This window comes from Mesoplodon densirostris, chromosome 3 (genome assembly GCF_025265405.1).
Source record: "Mesoplodon densirostris isolate mMesDen1 chromosome 3, mMesDen1 primary haplotype, whole genome shotgun sequence".
NCBI classification, from domain to species: domain Eukaryota; kingdom Metazoa; phylum Chordata; class Mammalia; order Artiodactyla; family Ziphiidae; genus Mesoplodon; species Mesoplodon densirostris.
In genome coordinates this window covers 138552373-138577777 of record NC_082663.1, presented here as the reverse complement: position 1 = coordinate 138577777, position 25405 = coordinate 138552373, and the positions used below count along the sequence as shown (strand labels likewise).

General features: G+C 37.7%; 1 protein-coding gene across 6 annotated transcripts in view; it reads left to right on the top strand.

Moving 5' to 3' along the window:
• NLRP3 (NLR family pyrin domain containing 3) overlaps positions 1-25016 on the top strand; it is a 57512-nt gene extending 32496 nt beyond the window's left edge. For 5 of the 6 annotated variants that reach the window (XM_060093738.1, XM_060093740.1, XM_060093742.1 and 2 more), the window contains 3 exons: positions 20361-20531; positions 21038-21208; positions 24354-25015. In XM_060093738.1, coding sequence (XP_059949721.1) covers positions 20361-20531; positions 21038-21208; positions 24354-24453 — 442 coding nt within the window. In that variant the 3' untranslated portion in view covers positions 24454-25015. Of the gene's footprint in view, positions 1-20360; positions 20532-21037; positions 21209-24353 lie in introns of all 6 variants that reach the window. The other variant, XM_060093743.1, reaches the window with a different exon arrangement.
• The last annotated feature ends 389 nt before the right edge of the window (positions 25017-25405 follow it).

Below are 25405 nucleotides of genomic sequence, written 5' to 3'. Positions count from 1 at the left end.
TCTGTGTCTAGTATGTTCTCCTTTGGAAGTTTGTTAATTATTGATTCAATTTCTTTAATAGATAAAGTTCTATTCAAACTATTTTTTCTTGTTGAGTTTTGGCAAATTTTGTCCTTAAAGGATTGGTTCATTTCGTCTAGCTTATAAAATTTGTGCACATAGAATTTTTGTAGGATTCCTTTATTATCCTTTTAATATTTTGGGGAACTGTAGAGATTTCCCTTTTTTCATTTCTGATATTAGTAATTTGTGTCCTCTCTCTTTGTTTTTCATTAGCCTGGCTAGAAATTTATCAATTTTTTTGATCTTTTCAGGAGATCAGTTTTTGGATTCATTGATTTTCTTTTTCTTTTCTTTTTTTTTTAAAATTATTTTTGTCTGTGTTGGGTTTTCATTGTTGCATGCAGGCTTTCTTTAGTTGTGGTAAGTGGGGCCTGCTCTTCCTTGTGGTGCGTGGGCTTCTCATTGCGGTGACTCCTCTTGTTGCGGAGCACCAGTTCTAGGTATGTGGGCTTCAGTAGTGGCTCGTGGGCTCTAGAGCACAGGCTCAGTAGTTGTGGCACACGGGCTTAGTTGCTTCGCATCATGTGGGATCTTCACGGACCAGGGCTCGAACCTGTGTCCCCTGCATTGGCAGGTGGATTCTTAACCACTGCAACACAAGGAAAGCCCAAGATTCATTGATTTTCTTTTTTAAAAAATTTATTTATTTATTTATTTATTTATTTTTGGCTGTGTTGTGTCTTTGTTGCTGTGTGTGGGTTTTCTCTAGTTGTGACAAGCGGGGCTTACTCTTTGTTGTGGTGCATGGGCTTCTCATTGCAGTGGCTTCCCTTGTTGCGGAGCATGGGCTCTAGGAGTGTGGGCTTCAGTAGTTGTGGCACGGGGTCAGTCATTGTGGTTTGCGGGCTCCAGAGTGGAGGATCAGTACTTGTGGAGCATGAGCTTATTTGCTCCACGGCACGTGGGATCTTCCTGGGTCAGGACTCAAACCCATGTCCCCTGCATTGGCAGGCAGATTCTTAACTACTGTGCCACCAGGGAAGCCCTCACTGATTTTCTTGATAAGAATTTATTGTTTTCAATTTCATTGATTCCTGCTCTAATTTTTATTGCTTTTCTTCTGCTTACTTTGCATTTAACTTGCTCTTCTTCTTCTAGTTTCCTAAGGTGGAAGCTTAGATGATTGATTTTTATTCTTTATTAATATATGCATCCCTTGCTGTAAATTTCCACCTAAGCACTGCTTTTGCTGCATCCCACAAATTTTAAGTGTGTTTTTGTTTTCATTTAGTTTAAAATATTTTAAAATTTCTTTTGAGATTTCTTCCTTGATCCATGCTTTATTTAGAAGTGTGTTGTTTAGAAAATTGACTGTGTTATGAAATTCCATGCTAAAGGTACTTTGCCTGGGACATTAATATTTATAACTAACCTGTCCTTTGATTTGCATTAATAATGTACCTTGGGATTACACAAAAAATAATTCATAAATATTCTGGTAAAGGGGAAAATGCAATAATTAAAACACAGTAATTAACATGGAAAGAAAAAGAAGTGTCTTGTTTAGTGTCCATGTATTTTGGAATTTTCCAGCTATCTTTCTGTTATTTATTTCTAGTTTCATCTGATTGCAGTCTGATTTGTTTTTTAAACTTGTTAAGATATGTTTTATGACACAGAATTTGGTCTACCTTGGTGAATGTTACATGTGAGCCTGAGAAGAATGTGTATCCCTCTGTTGTTGGATGAAGTAGTCCATAGATGTCAGTTTTTTTTGTTTTTTGTTTTTTTTTTTCTTTTTGCGGTATGCGGGCCTCTCACTGTTGTGGCCTCTCCCGTTGCGGAGCACAGGCTCCGGATGCGCAGGCCCAGCGGCCATGGCTCACGGGCCCAGCCGCTCCACAGCATATGGGATCCTCCCAGACCGGGGCACGAACCCGTATCCCCTGCATCGGCAGGCGGACTCTCAACCACTGCGCCACCAGGGAGGCCCGATGTCAGTTTTTTAAAATTTATTTTTTGAAGTATAGTTGATTTACAGAGTTGTGTTAATTTCTGCTGTATGGCAAAGTGATTCAGATATATACATATATACTCTTTTCCATTATGTTTTATCACAGGATATTGAATATAGTTCCCTGTGCTATACAGTGGGACCTTGTTGTTTATCCATTCTAAATATAATAGTTTGCATCTGCTAATCCAAAACTCCCAATCCCTCCCTCCCCTACTCCCACTTCCCCTTGGCAACCACACGTAGTTGTCAATTATTTTCAGTTCATTGATAGAGTTGCTGAGTTCAACTATGTCCTTACTGATTTTCTGCCTGCTGGATCTGTTAATTTCCAATAGAGGGGTGTTAAAGTCTCCAGCAATGTGTTATAGATACATATTTTTTTTCTCCTTGCAGTTCTATCAGTTTTTGCCTCACATATTTTGACTTTTTTTAGGCACACATATGTTAAGAATTGTTATGTCTTCTTGGAAAATTGACCAATATAAACATCATATAATGTCCCTCTTTATCCCTAATAATTTTCATTGCTCTGCAGCTGCTCTGTCTGAAATTAATATAGATACTCCTGCTTTATTTTTTATTTTTTAAATAAAAAAAATTTTCAAGCTTTATCAACGTATGATTGACCAATAAAAGTCATATATATTTAATATGTACCACATGATGTTTTTATATATGTATACATTGTGAACTAATTTCCACAAACAAGTTAATTAGCATACCCATCACATTGTTACTTTTTTGTCCGTGTGTGGTGAGAGCACTAGAATCTACTCTTAGCAAATATCAAATATACAACATATTAACTTGGTGAATGTACAGTCACCAAGCTGTACATTCAGTCTTCAGAACTTATAACTGAAATTTTATATTCTTTGATCAATATCTCCCCTTTTCCCCCATCCCTCCAACCTCTGGTTACCCCCATTCTACTCTGTTAACTATGAGTTTGGTGGGTTTTTTGGTTTTTTTGATTCCACATATAGGTGAGGTTACATGGTATTTGTCTTCCTCTCTTTGGTTTAAATCACGTAGCATAATGTCCTCTGGGTTCATTCATGTCACAAATAGCAGGATTTCCTTCTTTTTTAAGGATGAATAATATTCCATTGCATATATGTATATCTAACTATCTATCTATCTATTTATCTATCTATCATCATCTATCACCTATGCCACATATCCTCTGCTTTCTTTTGATTAGTGTTAGCATGCTATATCTTTCTCTATCCCTTTACACTTGTTTTTTAAAACATTGTTTCCATTCCTGTAATTTTAATCTGTATGTGTTTATATTTAAAGTGGATTTCTATTTATTTATTTACTTATTTATTTTTGGCTGCCTTGGGTCTTTGTTGCTATGCACAGGCTTTCTCTAGTTGTGGCGAGTGGGGGCTACTCTTTGGTGCAGTGTGCGGGCTTCTCATTGTGGTGGCTTCTCTTGTTGCAGAGCAAGGGCTATAGGTGCACGGGCTTCCATAGCTGTGGCACATGGGCTCAGTAGTTGTGGCTCATGGTCTCTAGAGTTCAGGCTCAGTAGTTGTGGTGCATGGGCTTAGTTGCTCCACAGCATGTGGGATCTTCCCAGACCAGGGCTCGAATCCATGTCCCCTGTATTGGCAGGCGGATTCTTAACCACTGCACCACCAGGGAAGTCCTAAAGTGGATTTCTTGTAGACAGTAAACAGTTGGGTCTTATTTTTTGTTCACTCTCTGATACCTGCCTTTTAATTGATTTATTTAGATCATTGATAAATTAATTATTGCCATTGTTGGATTAATATCTCATATTTGTTCCCATTTTCCATTTATTGCTCTTGTTCTTTTATCTTATTTTTGTCTTCATCTCTTTTTCTGCCTTTTGTGACTTTAAGTGGACCTTTTATATAATTCCATTTTGTCTCTTTTCTTAGCACATCCATCATACTTTATTTTTTTTGGCTGTGCTGCCCGGTTTACAGGATCTTTGTTTTCTGACCAGGGATTGAACTGGGCCCATGGTAGTGAAAGTGCTGAGTCCTAACCACTGGACAGCCAGGATTCCCTCCATTTTACTTTCAAAAAATTTTCTTAGTGGTTGCTCCAGAGTTTGCAATACATATTTACAACTAATCTGTCTACTTTCAAATAACCCTATGTCACTTCACAGTATGAGTACCTTATAATAACAAAGTAATCCTAATTCCTCCTTTCTGTCCCTTGTATAATTGCTGTCATTCATTCAATTTATATATAAGGATATATATACACATAAATATAAATCATTGAATACATTGTTGCTCTTATTTTGAACATGATGTTATCTGTCTGATCAATTAAGAATAAGAAAAATAAAAGTTTTTATTTAATCTTCACTTGTTCCTTCTCTGGTGCTCTTCCTTTCTTTATGCACATCTGACGTATATTATTTTCCTTCTCTCTAAAGAACTTTTTAAAGTAACATTTCATCTCTTGCAAGGTGTTCTGTTGGCGACAAATACCCTCAATTTTTGTTTGTGTGAGAAACAAAGGCTGAATAATATTCATTTTTGATGGCTAATTTCACAGGGTTCAGAATTCTAGGATTTTTTTTCTCTCAACACTAAATATTTCACTCCATTCTTTTCTTGTTTGCATGATTTCTGAGAATAAGTCAGTTGTAATTCTTATCTTTGCTCCTAAACAGAAAAAGTATTTTCCCCCCTCTGGCTTCTTTCAGGATTTTTCCTTTACCTTTGATTTTTTGTGTTCTGAAAATGATATGCCTAGCTATAGTTTTTTTCCCCATTTTTTTTGGTATCTATATTGCTTGGCATTCTCTGGATCTGTGATTTGGCATCTGACATTAACTTAGTGAAAATTTTTGGTCATATTTGTTTCCTGTAATTCTTCTGTTCCATTCTCTTCTCCTTCTGGTATTTCCATTATGTGTGTGTTACACTCATGTGGCAACTTTTATAGTTATTCCACAGTTCTTGGATATTCTGCGTTTTATTTTCCATCTTTTTTTCTGTTTGCTTTCAGTTTTAGAGCTTCCTATTAAGATATCCTCAAGCTCAGAGATTCTTTTCTCAGCAATGCCCAGTCTCCTAACAATCCCATCAAAGGCATTCTTCTTTTCTGTTACAGTGTTATTATTTTTTTGTTTTTTTTGTTGTTGTTTTAATCTTAGCTTTCCTTTTTGGTTCCTTCTTGAAATTTCCATCTCTCTGCTTACTTTTTTTATGGTTTATCATAGGATACTGAATATAGTTCCCTGTGCTATACAGTAGGACCTTGTGGTTTATCCATTCCATATATAATAGCTTACATCTGCTAACCCCAACCTCCCACTCCATCCCTCCCCTAAGCCGCTAGGCTCAGGTTTTTGTTTTTTTTTCTATAGAGCAGGTTTTATTAGTCATCAGTTTTATACTCATCACTGTATACATGTCAATCCCAATTGCCCAATTCATCAAACCACCACCCCCACCACCCCTCAGCTTTCCCCCCTTGGTGTCCACACGTTTGTTCTCTACATCTCTGTCTCAATTTCTGCCCTGAAAACCGGTTCATCTGTACCATTTTTCTAGGTTCAACATATATGCATTAATGTACGATATCTGTTTTTCTCTTTCTGACTTACTTCACTCTGTATAACAGTCTGTAGATCCATCCACTTCTCAACAAATGACCCAATGTCATTCCTTTTTATGGCTGAGTAATATTCCATTGTATATATGTAAAACGTCTCCTCTATCAATTCGTCTGTCAATGGGCATTTAGGTTGCTTCCATGACCTGGCTATTGTAAATAGTGCTGCAATGAACATTGGGGTGCATGTGTCTTTTTAAATTGTGGTTTTCTCTGGGTATATGCCCAGTATTGGGATTGCTGGATCATATGGTAATTCTATTTTCAGTTTTTTAAGGAACCTCCATACTGTTCGCCATAGTGGCTGTATCAGTTTACATTCCAACCAACAGTGCAAGAGGTTTCCCTTTTCTCCACACCCTCTCCAGCATTTATTGTTTGTAGATGTTCTGATGAAGCCCATTCTAACTGGTGTGAGGTGATACCTCATTGTAGTTTTGATTTGCATTTCTCTAATAATTAGTGATGTTGAGCAGTTTTCCATGTGCTTCTTGGCCATCTGTATGTCATCTTTGGAGAAATGTCTATTTAGGTCTTCTGCCCATTTTTGGAATGGGTTGTTTGTTTTTTTAATATTGAGCTGCATGAGCTGTTTATACATTTTGGAGATTAATCCTTCGTCCGTTGATTTGTATGCAAATATTTTCTCCCTTTCTGAGGATTGTCTTTTCATCTTCTTTTTGGTTTCCTTTGCTGTGCAAAGCTTTTAAGCTTCATTAGGTCCCATTTGTTTATTTTTGTTTTTATTTCCATTACTCTAGGAGGTGGATCAAAAAAGATCTTGCTGTAATTTATGTTAAAGAGTGTTCTTCCTATGTTTTCCTTTAAGAGTTTTATAGTGTCCAGTCTTACATTTAGGTCTCTAATCCATTTTGAGTTTATTTTTGTGTATGGTGTTAGGGAGTATTCTAATTTAATTCTTTTACATGTAGCTGTCCAGTTTTCCCAGCACCACTTATTGAAGAGACTGTCTTTTCTCCATTGTATATCCTCGCCTCTTTTGTCAGATTAGTTAACCATAGGTGAATGGGTTTATCTGTGGGCTTTCTATCTTGTTCCATTGATCTATGTTTCTGTTTTTGTGCCAGTACCATATTGTCTTGATTACTGTAGCTTTGTAGTATAGTCTGAAGTCAGGGAGTCTGATTCCTCCAGCTCCGTTTTTTTCCCTCAAGACTGCTTTGGCTATTCGGGAACTTTTGTGTCTCCATACAAATTTTAAGATTTTTTTGTTCTAGTCCTGTAAAAAATGCCATTGGTAATTTGATAGGGATTGCATTGAATCTGTAGATTGCTTTTGGTAGTATAGTCATTTTCACAATATTGATTCTTCCAATCCAAGAACATGGTATATCTCTTGATCTGTTGGTATCATCTTTAATTTCTTTCATCAGTGTCTTATAGTTTTCTGCATACAGGTCTTTTGTCTCCCAGGTAGGTTTAGTCCTAGGTATTTTATTGTCTTTGTTGCACTGGTAATTTGAAGTGTTCCCTTAATTTCTCTTTCAGATATTTCATCATTAGTGTGTAAGAATGCAAGAGAATTCTGTGCATTAATTTTGTATCCTGCAACTTTACCAAATTCATTGATTAACTCTAGTAGTTTTCTGGTGGCATCTTTAGGATTCTCTTCGTATAGTATCATGTCATCTGCAAACAGTGACAGTTTTACTCCTTCTTTTCCAATTTGTATTCGTTTTATTTCTTTTTCTTCTCCGATTGTCAAGGCTAGGACTTCCAAAACTATGTTGAATAAGCAGTGAGAGTGGACATCCTTGTCTTGTTCCTGATCTTAGAGGAAATGCTTTCAGTTTTTCACCATTTAGAATGATGTTGGCTGTGGGTTTGTCGTATATGGCCTTTATTACGTTGAGGTAGGTTCCCTCTATGCCCACTTTCTGGAGAGTTTTTATCATAAATCGGTGTTGAATTTTGTCAAAAGCTTTTTCTGTATCTATTGAGATGATCATATGGTTTTTATTCTTCAATTTGTTAATATGGTGTAGCACATTGATTGATTTGCGTATATTGAAGAATCCATGCATCCCTGGGATATATCCCACTTGATCATGGTGTATGATCCTTTTAATGTGTTGTTGGATTCTGTTTGCTAGTATTGTGTTAAGGATTTTTGCATCTATAATCATCAGTGATATTGGTCTGTAATTTTCTTTTTTTGTAGTATCTTTGTCTGGTTTTGGTATCAGGGAGATGGTGGCCTCATAGAATGAATTTGGGAGCGTTCCTTCCTCCACAAATTTTTGGAAGAGTTTGAGAAGGTTAGGTGTTAGCTCTTCTCTAAGTGTTTCATAGAATTCACCCATGAAGCCATCTGGTCCTGGACTTTTCTTTGTTGGAAGATTTTTAACCACAGTTTCAATTTCATTCCTTGTGATTGGTCTGTTCATATTTTCTATTTCTTCCTGTTTCAGGCTTGGAAGGTTATGCCTTTCTAAGAATTTGTACATTTTTCCTAGGTTGTCCATTTTATTGGCATAGAGTTGCTTGTAATAGTCTCTTAGGATGCTTCATATTTCTGTGGTGTCTGTTGTAACTTCTCCTTTTTCATTTCTAATTTTATTGATTTGAGTCCTCTCCCTCTTTTTCTTGATGAGTCTCGCTAATGGTTTATCAATTTTGTTTATCTTCTCAAAGAACCAGCTTTTAGTTTTATTGATCTTTGTTATTGTTTTCTTTGTTTCTATTTCATTTATTTCTGCTCTGATCTTTATGATTTCTTTCCTTCTGCTAACTTTGGGTTTTGTTTGTTCTTCTTTCTCTAGTTCCTTTAGGTGTAAGGTTAGATTGTTTATTTGCCATTTTTGTTTCTTGAGGTATGCTTGTATAGCTATACACTTCCCTCTTAGAACTGCTTTTGCTGCATCCCATAGGTTTTGGATTGTCATGTTTTCATTGACATTTGTCTCTAGGTATTTTTTGATTTCCTCTTTGATTTCTTCAGTGATCTTTTGGTTATTTAGTAATGTGTTGTTTAGCCTCCATGTGTTTCTGTTTTTTACATTTTTTCCCCTGTAATTTATTTCTAATCTCATAGCATTGTGGTCAGAAAAGCTGCTTGATATGATTCCAATTTTCGTAAATTTACTAAGGCTTGATTTGTGACCCAAGATGTGATCTATCCTGGAGGATGTTCTGTGCGCACTTGAGAAGAAAGTGTAATCTGTTGTTTTTGGATGGAATGTCCTCTAAATATCAATTAAATCTATCTGGTCTATTGTGTCATTTAAAGCTTCTGTTTCCTTATTTATTTTCATTTTGGATGATCTGTCCATTGGTATAAGTGAGGTGTTAAAGTCCCCCACTCTTACTGTGTTACTGTCAATTTCCTCTTTTATAGCTGTTAGCAGTTGCCTTATGTATTGAGGTGCTCCTATGTTGGATGAATATATATTTATAATTGTTATATCTTCTTCTTGGATTGAGCCCTTGATCATTATGTAGTGTCCTTCCTTGTCTCTCTTAACATTCTTTATTTTAAAGTCTATTTTATCTGATATGAGTATAGCTACTCCAGCCTTCTTTTGATTTCCATTTGCATGGAATATCTTTTTCCATCCCCTCACTTTCAGTCTTTATGTGTCCTTAGGTCTCAAGTGGGTCTCTTGTAGACAGCATATATATGGGTCTGATTTTTGTATCCATTCAGCAAGCCTGTGTCTTTTGGTTGGATCATTTAATCCATTCACGTTTAAGGTAATCGATATGTATGTTCCTATGACCATTTTCTTAATTGCTTTGGGTTTGTTTTTGTAGGTCCTTTTCTTCTCTTGTGTTTCCCACTTAGAGAAGTTCCTTTAGCATTTCTTGTAGAGCTGGTTTGGTGGTGCTGAATCCTCTTAGCTTTTTCTTGTCTGTAAAGCTTTTGATTTCTCTATCAAATCTGAATGAGATCCTTGCTGGGTAGAGTAATCTTGGTTGTAGGTTCTTCCCTTTCATCACTTTATGTATATCATGCCACTCCCTTCTGGCTTGTAGAGTTTCTGCTGAGAAGTCAGCTGTTAACCTTATGGGAGTCCCCTTGTATGCTATTTGTCATTTTTCCCTTGCTGCTTTCAACAATTTTTCTTTGCCTTTAATTTTTGCCAATTTGATTAGTATGTGTCTCGATGTGTTTCTCCTTGGGTTATCCTGTATGGACTCGTTGAGCTTCTTGGACTTGGGTGGCTATCTCCTTTCCCATGTTAGGGAAGTTTTCGACTGTAATCTCTTCAAATATGTTCTCAGGTCCTTTCTCTCTCTCTTCTCCTTCTGGGACCCCTATAATGCAAATGTTGTTGCATTTAATGTTGTCCCAGAGGTCTCTTAGGCTGTCTTCATTTCTTTTCATTATTTTTTCTTTATTCTGTTCTGCAGCAGTGAATTCCACCCTTCTGTCTTCCAGGTCACTTATCTGTTCTTCTGCCTCAGTTATTCTGCTATTGATTCCTTATAGTGTAATTTTCATTTCAGTTATTTTATTGTTCATCTCTGTTTGTTTGTTCTTTAATTCATCTAGGTCTCTGTTAAACATTTCTTGTATCTTCTCGATCTTTGCCTCCATTGTTTTTCCGAGGTCCTGGATCATCTTCACTATCATTATTCTGAATTCTTTTTCTGGAAGGTTGCCTGTCTCCACTTCATTTATTTGTTTTTCTGGGGTTTTATCCTGTTTCTTCATCTGGTACATAGCCCTCTGCCTTTTCATCTCGTCTATCTGTCTGTGAATGTGTTTTTTTTTTCCACAGGCTGCAGGATTGTAGTTCTTCTTGCTTCTGCTTTCTGTCCTCTGGTGGATGAGGCTGTCTAAGAGGCTTGTGAAGGTTTCCTGATGGGAGAGACTGGTCCTCTCTCTGCTTACTTTGCCTGTCTGTTCTTCCATGCTGTTTACTTAATCCGTTAGAGTTCTTAGGGTATTAGTTATAATTATTTTAAATGCCTGGTCTGATAATTTCACATTCCTGCCATATCTGACTCTGGTTCTGATGTTTCCTCTGTTTCTTCAACCTTTATTTTTTGTCTTTTAAAATGTTTTGTAACTTCTTCTTGAATCCTGGACATGACGTACTGTGTAGAGGGAAGTACTCTAAATAGAACTTTAGTAATGTGGTAATGAAGTGTGGGAAGAGTTGAAGCATTTTATAATCCTATGATTAGGTTTCAGTCTTTTAGTGAATTTATACCTCTGGACTATGAATTCTCAGTGCTTTTCAACTGCTTCTCAGTGTTTTTCCTCCCTTCTTAGCAGAACAGGATGCCTAGAGTAGGCTGAAGCTGAGTATTTCCCTTCCCTAAGATCAGTTAGACTAATAATATCCCAGCAGGTTAGGCTTTGGGCAACTATTTTCTCCTGAGGATAAGTATTGTTGAAAAGAACAGAGTGCTCTGGTATATAGGCATACATTAATTTATTGATCTTTGCTTTATTGTGCTTTGCAGACATTACAATTTTTACAAATTGAAGGTTTGTGGCAACCCTGTGTTGAGCAAATCTATTCGCACCATTTTCCAATAGCATTTCCTCACTTTGTGTCTCTGTGACACATTTTGGTAATTCTCGCTGTATTTCATACTTTTTGATTATTATTATATTTGTTATGGTGATCCATATGATCAGCAATTTTTGATGGTTCCATTGTAACTGTTTTAGGGGCACCACAGACCACACCCATATAAGTCAGTGAACTTAACTGATAAATGTTGTGTGTGTTCTGACTGCTCCACAGATCAGCTATTCCTGTGTCATCTCTCTTCCTCTCAGTGGGCCTCCTTATTCCCTGAGACACAACAATATTGAAATTAGGCCAATTAATAACCCTACAATTCTTCTAAGTGTTCAAGTGAAGAGTCAATCAATATGGCAAACTTCATGGTTGTCTTTTTTAAAAAAAATTATTGAAGTATAGTTGATTTACAATGTTGTGTTAGTTTCTACTCTACAGCAGAGTGACTCAGTTATACATATGTATACGTTCTTTTTCATATTCATTTCCATTACGGTTTATCACAGAATGTTGAATCTAGTTCGCTGTGCTCTACAGTAGGACCTTGTTGTTCACTGTTGTCTTATTTCAAGACATCGCCACAGCCACCCTAAACCTCAGCAACCACCATTCTGATTGGTCAGCAGACATCAACACTGAGTCAAGACCTTCCACCAGCAAAGATTATGACTCACTGAAGGCTCAGATGATGGTTAGCATTTTTTAGCAATAAAGTATTTTTTAATTAATGTATGCATATTGGGTTTTTTAGACATATTGCTATTGCACAATTAATAGACTACAGTATAGTGTAAACATAACTTTTATATGCACTGGGAAACCAAAAAATTCGTGTGACTAATTTGGTTGCGATATTTGTTTCATTACAGTAGTCTGGAACCGAACTGACAAAATCTCTGACGTATGCTTGTATTTTTTTTTTTTTTCTTTTTGCGGTATGCGAGCCTCTCACTGTTGTGGCCTCTCCCGTTACGGAGCACAGGCTCCGGATGCGCAGGCCCAGCGGCCATGGCTCACGGGCCCAGCCGCTCCGCGGCATATGGGATCCTCCCAGACCGGGGCACGAACCCGTATCCCCTGCATCGGCAGGCGGACTCTTAACCACTGCGCCACCAGGGAGGCCCTGCTTGTATTTTAAAATGGTTCCTTTAATCCTCCCCATACTGAAAGCACAGAGGGATTTTCCCCTGATATTTAATGTGAGAACTTGGTTGAGCTCCTGAAGGTAAAACTCACAAAAGTATGCAGGTCCCCTTATGACGGGGTCCTCTGGTGTTTTTATTGTTCAGACTTGTAATTCGTCAATTACAATTCAGGTTTTCCTCCCTGGGATTCCCACGGAGGTTTAAGCTCATGGGTTTCTGATCCAGGAAGTTATGATTCTTTGTATTTGCCTCTCTGTCTCCCCAATTTGGGGGGCAGCAAATTGTGCTGTGGCCACACTTCTCGTGGATTTAAGAAGTATTGTTGATTTGTCAGCTTGTTCAGCTTTTACCTTGTTGTTAGGACGGAATGGCAACTTCTAAGCTTTCTACATGCTGGCCTGGAAACTGGAAGTCCTACTTGTGTGTTTTTTAATTGCAAAAGTAATACATGCTTAGTGTGAAAATGTTAAATAATACAAATACATGAAGTAAGAATTGAAAGCTCTTTTTCAGCTCACTTCCCGAGAGAACCATTTACAGCAGGCTGATGAGCAAACTTCCAGACATTTTGTTATACATGAACAATCATCCATCCATTTATCTGTCCATCTACCCACCCATCTTAATACACTCTGTGTATTGGTTTTCTAGGGCTACTGTAATAAATTACCACAAAAGGAGTGGCTTAAGCAACATTTATTTTTACTTTTTTTCTTTCAATTTTATTGGCATATAATTGAAGTACAGCACTGTACAAGTTTAAGGTGTGTAGCATAATGACTTGACATACATATATTGCAAAATGATTACCACTGTTAATATCTATCACTTCATATAGTTACAAAAAATGTTTTAGAATTACTGTCTTAACAACTTTCAAATATACCATACAGCAGTGTTATCTATAGTTATTACTTGTCTTTTTGATGATGGCCATTTTAACAGACATGAGGTAGTATCTCATTGTGGTTTTAATTTACATTTCCCTGGTGAATAGTCCTGTTGAGCATCTTTTCACGTACCTGTTGGTTATTCGAATATCTTCTTTGGAAAAATATCTATTCAGGCCCTTTGATCATTTTTAAATTGGATTATTTGCTTTTTTGCTATTGAGTTATATGAGTTCTTTACATTTTGTATATTAACCTTTTATCAGATACATGATTTGCAAATATTGTCTCCCATTCTGTAGTCTGCCTTTTCATTTTGTTATTTCTTTTGCTATGCAGAAGCTTTAGTTTTATGTAGTCCCATTTGTTTATTTTTAATTTTGATGCTAATGCTTTAGGAGTCGTATTAAAAATATATCATTACTAAGACCCATGTCAACAAGCTTTGTTTTCTATATTTTCTTCCAGGAATTTTATGGTTTCAGGTCTTATCTTTAGGTCTTTAATCCTATTCGAGTTGATTTTTGTGAGTGATGTATGAAAGGGGTCTAGTTTCATTCCTTTTCATGTGAATATCTAATTTCCCCAGCACCATTTATGGAAGTCTTCTCCATTGAGTATTCTTGGCTCCTCATCAAATATATGTTGACGGCATATTCATGGGATTATTTCTGGTCCCTGGATCCTGTTCCATTGGTCTATTGTCTGTTTTTATGCCACTATGATACTGTTTTGATTACCATAGCTTTACAATATACTTTGAAATTAAGAGGTATGATGCCTCTAGCTTTGTTTTTCTCTCTCAGGATTACTTTGGCTATTCTGGGACTTTTATGGTTCCATATAAATTTTAGAAGTGCTTTTTCTACTTCCGTGAAAAATTCCAGTGAAGTCTTGATAAGGATTGCATTGAATCAGTAGATGTCTTCAAGTAGTATGGACATTTTGATGATATTAATTCTTCCAATACATGAACAAGGGATATCTTTCCATTTGTTTATGTCTTCTTAAATTTGTGTCTTATAGTTTTCAGTGTATAGATCTTTCACCTCTTTGATTAAATTTATTCCTGAGTATTTTATTGTTTTTTGATGCTACTGTAAATGGGATAGTTTTCTTTATTTCTTTTTTATATAATGTTATTAGTGTATAGAAATGCTACTGGGTTTTGGAAGGCAGCTATGCTCACCACTATGCCACCAATGCTACATGAAATGTTACTGACATTTGTATGTTGATTTTGTATCCTGCAACTTTACTGAATTCATTGATTAGATCTAACAGTTTTTTGGTTGAGTCTTTAGGATTTTCTATATAAAAATCATGTCATCTGTAGAGTCAACTTTACTTCTTCCTTTCCAATTCTGATACATTTATTTCTTTTTCTGGCCTGATTGCTCTTGCTAGGACTTTCAGTACTATGTTGAATAGGAGTGGGGAAGGTGGGCACTTTTGTCATGTTTCTGATTATAGAGAAAAGCTTTCAACATTTCACTGTTGAGTATGATGTTAATTGTGGGCTTGTAATATGTGGCCTTTATTATGATGGGGTATGTTCCTTCTATACCTAATTTGTTAAGAGTTTTTATCATGAACAGATGTTGAATTTTGTCAAATGCGTTTCTGCATCTACTGAGATGGTCATGTGATTTTTTATTTCATTTTATTAATGTGATATATCACATTGATGGATTTGCATATGTTGAACTATCCTTGCATCCCAGAGATAAATTCCACTTGATCATATTGCATGATTCTTTTTTTTTCTTTTCTTTTGGCTGTGCTGGGTCTTCATTGCTGCACATGGGCTTTCTCTAGTTGCAGTGAGCAGGGGCTACTCTTCATTGTGGTGCATGGGCTACTCTTCATTGTGGTGCATGGGCTTCTCATTGTATTAGCTTCTCTTATTGCAGAGCACAGGCTCTAGGCACATGGGCTTCAGTAGTTGTGGTGCATGGTCTCAGTAGCTGCAGCTCGCAGGCTCTAGAGCAGAGGCTCAGTAGTCGTGGTGCACGGGCTTAGTTGCCCTGTGGCATGTGAGATCTTCCTGGACCAGGGATTGAACCCATGTCCCCTGCATTGGCAGGCAGATTCTTAACCACTGGACCAACAGGGAAGTCCTGCATGATTCTTATAATGTGCTGCTGAATTCAGTTTACCAGTATTTTGTTGAGAATTTTTACATCTATATTCATCAAGGAAATTGGTCTCTGGTTTTCTTTTCTTTTTTAAAATTAATTAATTTATTTTTGCTGTGTTGGGTCTTCGTTTCTGTGCGAGGGCTTTCTCTAGTTGTGGTGAGCGGGGGCCACTCTTCATCGCGGTGCGCGGGCCTCTCACTGTCGCGGCCTCTCTTGTTGCGGAGCACAGGCTCCAGATGCGCAGGCTCAGTAGTTGTGGCTCACAGGCCTAATTGCTCCGCGGCATGTGGGATCCTCCCAGACCAGGGCTCGAACCCGTGTCCCCTGCATTAGCAGGCAGATTCTCAACCACTGCGCCACCAGGGAAGCCCTGGTTTTCTTTTCTTATAGTGTCCTATCTGGTATCAAGGTAATGCTGGCCTCATAAAATGAGTTAGGGAGTGTTCTCTCCTTTTTGAGTTTTGGAAAAGTCTGTGGAGAATTGGTGTTAATTCTTCTTTAAATTTTTAATAAAATTCACTAGTGAAGCCATCTGGTCCTGGGCCTTTTTTTGCTGGGAGTTTTTTTTATTTCTGATTCAATCTCCTTACTAGTAATTAATCTGGTTAGATTATCTATTTCTTCCTGATTCAGTCCTGATAGCTTGTATGTTTCTAAGAATTTTTCCATTTCTTCTAGGTTGTCCAGTTTGTTATAGTTGTTTATAGCAGTTCTTATGACCTTTTGTATTTCTGTGATATCAGTTTTAATGTCTCCTCTTTGGGTTATAATTTTATTGATTTGTGTTTTCTTTCTCTCTCTCCTTTTGTTTTGCGGGGGGAGATTTCTTGCTAAAGGTTTGTAAAGTTTGTTTATCTTTTCAAAGGTCCAACTCTTAGTTTGTTATTTTTTTCTATTATTTTTCTACTTTTTATTTTACTTATTTCTGCTGTAATCTTTTATTTCCTTCCTTTTGTTAACTTTGGGCTTTGTTTATTCCTCTTTTTCTAGTTCCTTGAGGTGTAGAGTTAGTTGTTTAATTAAGATCTTTCAATTTTCTTGATGTATGCATTTATGGCTAGAAACTTTCCCATTAGAAATGATTTTCCTGCATCCTATAAGTTTTGGTATGTTGTTTTTAATTTTTTTTGACTCAAGCTATTTTATTTCTCCTATAATTTTTCTTTGACCCATCAGTTGTTCAGAAGAGCATTGTTTAATTTTCATGTATTTTTGAGATTTTCAATTATCCTCCTGTTATTGATTTCTAGTTTCATACCATTGTGGTCTAAGAATGGTATAACTTGGTATAATTTCAATCTTCTTGAATTTGCTAAGACTTGTTTTGTGGCCTAACATATGATCTATCCTAGAAAATGTTTCATGTGCACTTGAGAAGAATGTTCTGCTATTGTTAAAATGTTCCAAACAAAATTTATTTTGTCTTAGTAATGGAGGCTAAAAGTCCAAGATCAAGGTGTTGGCAGGATTTGTTCCTCTGACAGCTGTGAGGAAGAATATGTTCCATACTTCTCTTCCAGCTTCTGGTGGTTTACTGGCAATCTTTGACATTCCTTGGCTTATAGATGTATCACCTCAGTCTTAGCCTTCATCTGCACATGGTGTTCTCACTGTGTTGGTGTGTGTCTATCTTTGAGTTTAAACATCTCCCTTTTATAAGGATATCAGTCATATTGGGTTAGGGCTTACCTTAATGACCTCATTTTAACTAATTACATCTTCAGTGGCCCTATTTCTAAATAAGGCCATATTCTGAAGTACTGGGGGATAAGAATTCAACATATGAAATGTTGGGGGACATGATTCAACCCCAAACACTCTGTCTATCCAAACTGGAATCATTATGACACCATTTTTCCATGATTTACTTTTTTCATTTATTGTGGACACATTGCCATGCTGGTATATACAGATCTACAGATTTTGGCATAATGCTCTATACTATACATTATGGTAATATATTTGGCTGCTCATTGAATAATGAATCTTTGGATGAGTTTCTATTTTTTCACTATTACAAATAACTCTGCAGCAAGCATATTTATATATACAACTTTATGTGTGTGTATTTGTTTTCAGACAGATACCTACAAGTGGAATTAATGAGGCAAAACTTTTAGGCATTTTATATTTTGTTAGGTATAGCCAACATTTCTTTTCTTGAAATTTAGGTCTTTCTCTCTGGCTGCATATTGCCCCTGCCCCTTCCACAATATCACACAAGCATCACACACTAAGCATTTGCAAAATTCTTTATTTCTTGTAACTTTTTTCCCACCCCTCTCCTTTTTCTTGCCCTCTCTATTCTGCCCTCTTGCCCTCTCTATTCTGCCTTGTTGAATAGTGGGACTTTCTAGAGAGCTGACAATTAAACAGAGGCTAATTCTAATCTTGTGTTTACTTTCAATTTCCTCTGCCTCTCTTCTTTCTTTTACGTAACAACAGAGGGAATTTTCTGAAATGCAAATTTGATAATACTGGGCTTTTGCTCAAAAAACCTTCAAACGTTCTTCTTTGAAATCAGGGTAAATTTGATATATCTTAGCTTGGCACACAAGGCTATCCCTGATCAGCCCTAGATTGCTGCTTCTTCCTTCTTGCCTACCACACCCTTCACTCTTTTGAGTCATACTGAAGTTTTAGTTCTAAGAACTTGGCCCACTCTTTCACCCTTCCTCACCCTTGCATACCATTTTCCTTTTGCCTGAAGGTTACCCTTACTCTCCCATTCCTACTGTCCATCTAGAAAGCTCCTTCTTATTCTTCAACTGATTTCTCTGATCCTCAGTTTTTCTATTTAAAAATAGCTATAAAAACAACACGTGCATCTTGGTTTTGTAATAATTCAATGAGATAATCCTATTTAAGTCATCATCACACAGCCAAGCAGTTAGTAGATACTCAATAAATGTTAAATCTTCTTCCTCAATTTTCTTTGAGACATTTTTGTGACATAAGGCATATCATTAGTAAATTTTTAAAAAATCAGTAACAATATAATACATGGAAAGATATCTTTGTTTAGTAAATGTAGATCTGAGTCGAATGGATTGGGTGAAACCAAGATATATGATGTTGGTTACATTCTTCTAATCTAGTGGTTTGGTTGGTAGGGCTTGGTTGTTTGATTTTCTAAACATTTCATTATGTACTCTGTGTACCCATCACTCAGTCTCAGTGGTTACCAACATTTTGATAATCCCAATGTGACTTATTCTTAACAAAACCACCCTATCTACTTGTAATTGCTGCCACTTCACTGTGTACTTCTCCTCAAACATCTGTTGCTAATACTTTTTAGCCCTTTTCTGGAAATAGTAGTAAATCTTACTATTCTGTAACTTTAAAAATATTCTGTCTTTTCCTTTTTGAGGACCATCTCTAGTCTTCTGGAATGGTCTTCATCTTTGCCAGTGTCTTAGTCTATTTGGGCTGCAGTAACAAAAATACCATGGACTGGGTGGCTCAAACAACAAACATTTATTTCTCACAGTTCTGGTGGCTGGAAATCCAAGATCAAGGTACCTGTAGATCACCTGGTTCCTGGTGAGGACTCTATTCTTGGCTTGCATACAGCCACTCTTGCTGTGTTCTCACATGGTGATAGTGGGGAGGCAGCTCACTGGGGTCTCTTTTAAAAAGGCACTAATCCCATCATGAGGATTCTACCCTCAAGATCTAATCACATCTTAAAGCCCCCACATTCTATTGGATTGGCCAAAAAGTTCTTTCGGGTTTTTCTGTAAGATGTTACAGAAAAACCCAAATGAACTTTGTGGCCAACCCAATAATACCATCACATTGAGAATTAAGCTTTCAACATATGAAATTTGGAGGAGAGGGGACTACAAACATTCAGTCTATGACAGCCAGAAATCCTGAAAAATCCCTTCTGCATGTCCACTGAAGATCCTCTGATAAAATTCTCCTTAGCTAGAAAGAAGAACTTACTATAAACCACTCAATTGTTATTGCTCATCCCTCTTGGGCTTCATTTCCCTCTTTGTCTTGCTTACTCAGTCTTTTTTGTTGTAATTCATTCTTGACTGGGAAGATGGAGACTAGTGGATGGATAATTATTTCTGTTTCCTTTTGGTCATCTGTTCATGCTATGCTGCCTGAATCACTTCTTTCTGTATTTTTATTTTTTCTGATTCTAAGACACCTTGTAACTTAAAAACATGTCATTGTTAAGAAAGAAATGTGACCACATGAGATATTCTTAAATCAAAGCTTTGTTGAAGGCCTAGCACATGTGACTTTCTGCATACTGTGTATTACTCTCTGAGCTTCTATGCAGGAGTGACACAGCTCTCTATTTCAGAGCCCTTATGCTCTTGTTGGGTGATAGTATATTCTCAACTTGACCCAAGAGTAGTACATCAAAAATCTTAGTTCCACTGCGTATAATGCAAACCTAGGGCTTTGTACTCTGAGAAGCCATTTAAAAGGCAGAAGTTAGTGTGAAATGGACAGAAGGGCCAATAGAGCAGGGGATGGCTCTAGAAGGTGTAAGTCTGGGTCCCCTCTCTACCAAATATTCTCTCTTTGACCTTAAAAGCAACACATGATTTGATGAGCTTCAGCTTTCTAATCTGTAGAAAATATTCAATAGTTACAGCTGCACTGCCACCTTGCTTGGTTGGTATAAGAATCAAATAAGGTAGGCCTCTGCAGTGTTAATATAATAATAATGAGAATTATTAGTAAGAGACAATCTGGGATGTCTTTCTGGAAGAAGTGGTAGTGAGGAACATGTATGGCCAGAGGGAATATGTGTAAGAAGGAGGAATGTGGAGGGAATGTGGATCAGTTTGCTTTTGCTCTGTCTCTTCTGCTGATCCCAGGAAAGCATCTGCTAAGAAATCATTTGTCTCTTTTATGGGGCCAGAGATAGGGAGTCATGCTCTCCTCAGATTATATCCAAGATGCTGGCCTTTAAGTTGAAGCATGAAGCTTTTCAGATAAAATGAAGTTCCTGTGTTGAGACAGCTGTGCAATGTTCAAGGAAGTCTGGGCATTGAGGATTCTTCTCCCTGTTCCTTCTACAGGTTGGTGAATTCTGGCATTACGTCAGGTGGTTGTCTAGCTCTGTGCTCGGTGCTCAGCACAAACCAGAATCTCACACACCTTTACCTACGGGGCAATGCTCTTGGAGACGTGGGGTTCAAGCTACTCTGTAAGGGACTCTTACATGCCCACTGCAAGCTTCAGGTGTTGGAGTAAGTCTCTGAGCTTATTACAGTGATGGGAATGCATGGTGGCTACAGGGAAGGGGATAGTTGAGGGGAATGTTGATGAGATCATCTATATCTGAGAGCCTTCCTAGGGCTTGGCTTCTTACAGGATTATGGGACTAGGGGGAGCTGTACTTTTAGATGGTGTAAAGGTAAATACTGAAGTTCCTTTCACCATAAATCTCTCTACCACAAAAGAGTGGGGGTGGTATGGCACTAGTGTTTTAGGAAAATCTGGGCGGGGAGACACAGAATTTGGGAAAAATCATTTCATATACTGCTGTTAATCATTTGAACTGCAAAATCCAGTGGACTGGAAAAAATATTCTCATCTGAAGAGGAGAGAATGATAACCCTTGGCACATAAGGCAGTTCCAAGCTTGTTAATCCTGAGCCTTTCCTGCATTTGAAATATTACAGGCTAAGATCTGGGAGACCGGTGGAGGATAATTTAAGGGGACATTTTCTTGAAATCACCTTCTTTCTTGCAGATTAGACAACTGCAGCCTCACCTCACACTGCTGCTGGGGTCTTTCCACACTTCTGACTTCTAACCAGAGCCTGCGAAAGTTGAGCCTAGGCAACAATGACCTGGGTGATCTGGGGGTCATGCTACTCTGTGAAGTGCTGAAACAGCAGGGCTGCCTCCTGAAAAGCCTGAAGTAAGTGTGCTCTGTAGAGATTTGTGTGGCAGGGCTCCTAGTGCTAAGGAAAAGTTGGCCAGTTTCCAAAATCCAGGTTGGCTTCATTTGCACTCTGGGTGAGGTTGGGCCTGGGCCAGTTGCAGATTTATATATGTATACAATAATTGAGTCATGAACTACGTATTCAATTTCATCCAGACATTTAGAATAATCAAGGTTCATTTGGGTGTGAAAAGACCTTTCATCCATATTCCTGAAAGAAACACAAGTCCCAATGAGAAATAGCCAAAGAGAATTGTATTTCTGTGCAAGGTATCATACTTTGTAGAACTAGACCTGTCCATGGGTCATCCTTATTGCAAAGGTCCTTGCATAGTAGGGGTGTTGTTGGTCTTGTTTTGGAGAATTTCTAAATAGAAAGTGCTCCAGAAACATCAAGATTAGAAATTCCATAAACTTTGGCCTGTCTTCAGGGTGTTGGGACTGTTGGCTCCTTTCCATCATCAATGATACCACTGAGGTACACATTACCTTGCTAGTAAAAGCTTCCTAATTAGTTTCATAACTTCTGTCAGCTCTGACGATCACAGTCTCCACTAAAGACATTTCTTTCACTTGGTTTTAGGGTCAACACACTATCCTCTGGATTTTCTCCTACTACATTGGCTGTTTCTGCTCAGTCTCCTCTGGCATCCCTTCATCATTCTGACCTTTACATACTGAATCCCCAGGACTCAATCACTGGGTTAATTTTTCTCCTTTACACTTTCTCCCTTGTTTACATCATCTAGTCTTCTGGTTTTATCATATATGTGCTGTTCCCCTCCCCCCAGTTCATATCTCCATGAATTCCATGTTCAAATGCTTGTCTCACCTTTCTACTTGGATGTCTAATAAGCCTCCCAAATTTCACATGTCCAAATCCAAACCTGTGCTGTTCCCTTCTGTCTAAAATCTGCTTCTTCCCTATCTCAGTCAATGGTAACTCAGTGTGAATTGTTCAGGTCAAAACAATCCTGGTGTCATCTTTGACACATCTTTTTCCTTATGCACATATCCAATCCACTGGCATGTCCTGTTAACTCTGCTTTCACAGCATGCCTACTCATTGACCACTTTTTGCCAGCTTCATGGCTCCTACCCTAGTTCAAACCATTGTCACCTCTTGTCTGGATTGTCCTGGTAGCATTCCACCAGGCTACTCTGCATCTACCATTGCAGATGGAGGATGTAGCTAAAACATCAGTCAGAGCATATCACTCCTACCAACATGCTTCTATCACAAGGTAAGAGCCACAAACTCATGGCAGTGTCTAAGGCCCCATGTGATCTGGCTCCTGCTGTTTTTGCAAAGTCATCTTCTAACGCTAGTTCCTTCTGCTCCACTCACACTGGTTTCCTTGCTATTTCGAAAAACACTGTCACTCCGAAACTATGCACTTGCAGTTCCCTCTGCCTGGAACTTCCACCCTTTGATATCCACATGCCTTATTCCTGTGCATCATTAAATTCTCTGCTCAGGGTTTTCTCTGTGAGTCTGACTGTAACCATCCTACTGAAAATAACAGCCCAGCATGCCTTTCCTCTTCTCTGCTTATTTTCCTCCATAGTGTTGACCATCATAATACATGCTATATCATTTTCTTGTTTATTTATTATCTATATCTTACCCCTAGTTTATAAATTCTATTAGCCCAGAAATTTCTGTCCTTGTCCATGGCCTCAAGGCTGAGAACCAATTGGAATACAGGTTTGAATAAACAGTAGTTCAGATCAGCATTGTATCCTTATGTGGACACAGTGGAACATGTTTCTTGCAATAAAAGCCATTTCCAGAGCTAAGAGAAATAGGAACAAAAGGAATTATTGGTCAGGATGAAGCTGGGGACATTGCTGTATGTGGGCTGATTGACCCAGCCCTGAAGGACACTCTGGAGTTATAAGGGACAGGCTCAAAATAGACTGGGGAACCCATGGATGCAGTCAACCTGTCTTGTGAGCTCAGGTTGCCATAACAAAATAGCATAGACTAGGTGCCTTAAACAAATCATAGACATTTATTTCTCACAGTTCTGGCAGCTGGAACATCCAAGACCATGGCACTGGCTGATTTGGTTTCTGATGAGAGCTCTCTTCTGGGCTTGTTGTGTCCTCACGTGTACACAGAGAGAGAGAGAGAGAGAGAGAGAGAGAGAGAGAGAGAGAGAGAGAGTGTGTGTGCTGTGGTATCTCTTACTATAAGGGCACTAATCCCATCATGAGGACCCACCCCCATGACCTCATCTAACCCTCATTACCTCCCAAAGACCTCATATCCAAATACCATCATATTGAGGGTTAGGGCTTTAACATATGAATTTTGAAGGAACACAAACAGTCCATAACACAACCAAATCAAGATTATTAGAAATGATTCAGGACAAATGGTATGATTTCTTAGTTAAGTTGCAAGGGAAATTTAAAAAAAGAGAAGGAGGAAGAACTGATATCAAAGAAGACTTGAGAGGCATACCAAGCCTGTGGATCTTTTCTTTTTGGCTGCATTGTGCGGCTTGCAGGATCTTAGTTCCCCCACCAGCAACTGAACCTGGGCCATGGCAGTGAAAGCACCAAGTCTTAACCACTGGACTGCCAGGGAATTCCCAATGTGTGGACTTTATATGGCTCCTGATTAAATGAACATAATATAAAAGCTTTATCAGACAATTGAGAAAGTTTAAACACTGATTGGACATATATTGATATTTAGAAATTATTGTTAACTTTTTTGGGTGTGATAATGGCATTGCAGTTATGTTTTAAAAGTCTGCATTTAGTTTCACACATTGAAATATTTATAGATGCATGAACTGCTGTGTTTAAGATAATCCACTGATGTGAGGAGTGGGTGGGTGATAGACGAAACAAGATTGGCCATGAGCTGTTAACTGTCAAACCTGGGTAATGGGATTCATTATACTATTCTCTCTGTATTTGCACATGTTTAAACATTTCCAAACTTGAAGGTTAAAAATATTGAATATCACAGAAACCACACTAGGCATGAAGTGCAGCATTGGAAAGCTTAAAAGTGTGAGGCTGAGGAGATGAGATTTTTAAAGCCAAAAGCTGAAAGTGTTTATTTGAAGAATACAATCCAAAGCTTCTCTATTTGCTTTTACAGGTTGTGTGGAATGTATTTCAATTATGATACAAAACGTGCATTAGAAACACTTCAAGAAGAAAAGCCTGAGTTGACCATTGTCTTTGAGCCTGCTCGGTAGTGGTGGAAGCAGGGCTGCCAGACGCCAAGTTTCTTTGCCTTCCCTGCCATCTAGGTGTGGATAAGTGGTAGTGAGTACTCCTCCATCAGGGTTAAGACCACCACTCTGTGATTCTTCTGGTCCAGTGAGGAAGAGTGGAAGCTTGCTGATGGTGCCTTTGCCTAGAGAATGTGAGCATCTCCTTTACGTCTGGGTTGAAGACACCAGGGCAATAAAATCATCAAACTACGCATTTCTCACCATAGTGCCTCAGTCAGAGGATTTGTTTCTCTTGGTGACCTCATGTAACTAACTCATTCAATAAAGCACTTTTTCTTTTTCTCTTTTTGCTCTAGCTCTCCTTTCCCTCATATCTTCCCCCTCCCTCTTTTTTTGTTTACTTTTGACTGTATCATTCCTCCTGCCATCTTTCTCTTAACTGACCATAACAGAATGAGTTAACTGTATATTATGTTGCAATTTTGTGGCAGCAACTTATTTATTTTTAATCTTTGAACAGTTATATTTTCTAATAAAATAATTCATTTTATTGTATTTTAGCTGGTTTAAAATTTGGAAAATAGAAAAACTTTATTGTATTTATTGAGTTAACTTGTTTCCTTTCCTTAATTTTAAGAGAGGATGCCTAGAAATCTTTTTACTTATTTATCTAAACTACTAAAGATAAATTAAATTGCTTCATGTATTAAAAAATCTCTTTGCCAAATGATTCAATTGTAATGAATAAGGAAAAAAATGTCTTATCCTAACTCTGATGGTTGAAATTTCAGCTCTGGTAGGACAGGAGGTTGAAATCATGCAAAAGAAAGTTTTAAGAGTAGAGGGAGCCTATATTCATAAATAGAAGTATTATGTAGAAAATGCATTTTGCCTTCAGTTATAAGAACTTATCTTGGATTTATCACATTCCAGGAGCATTTCATCTACCACACTTCACATAGCATTAAATCAT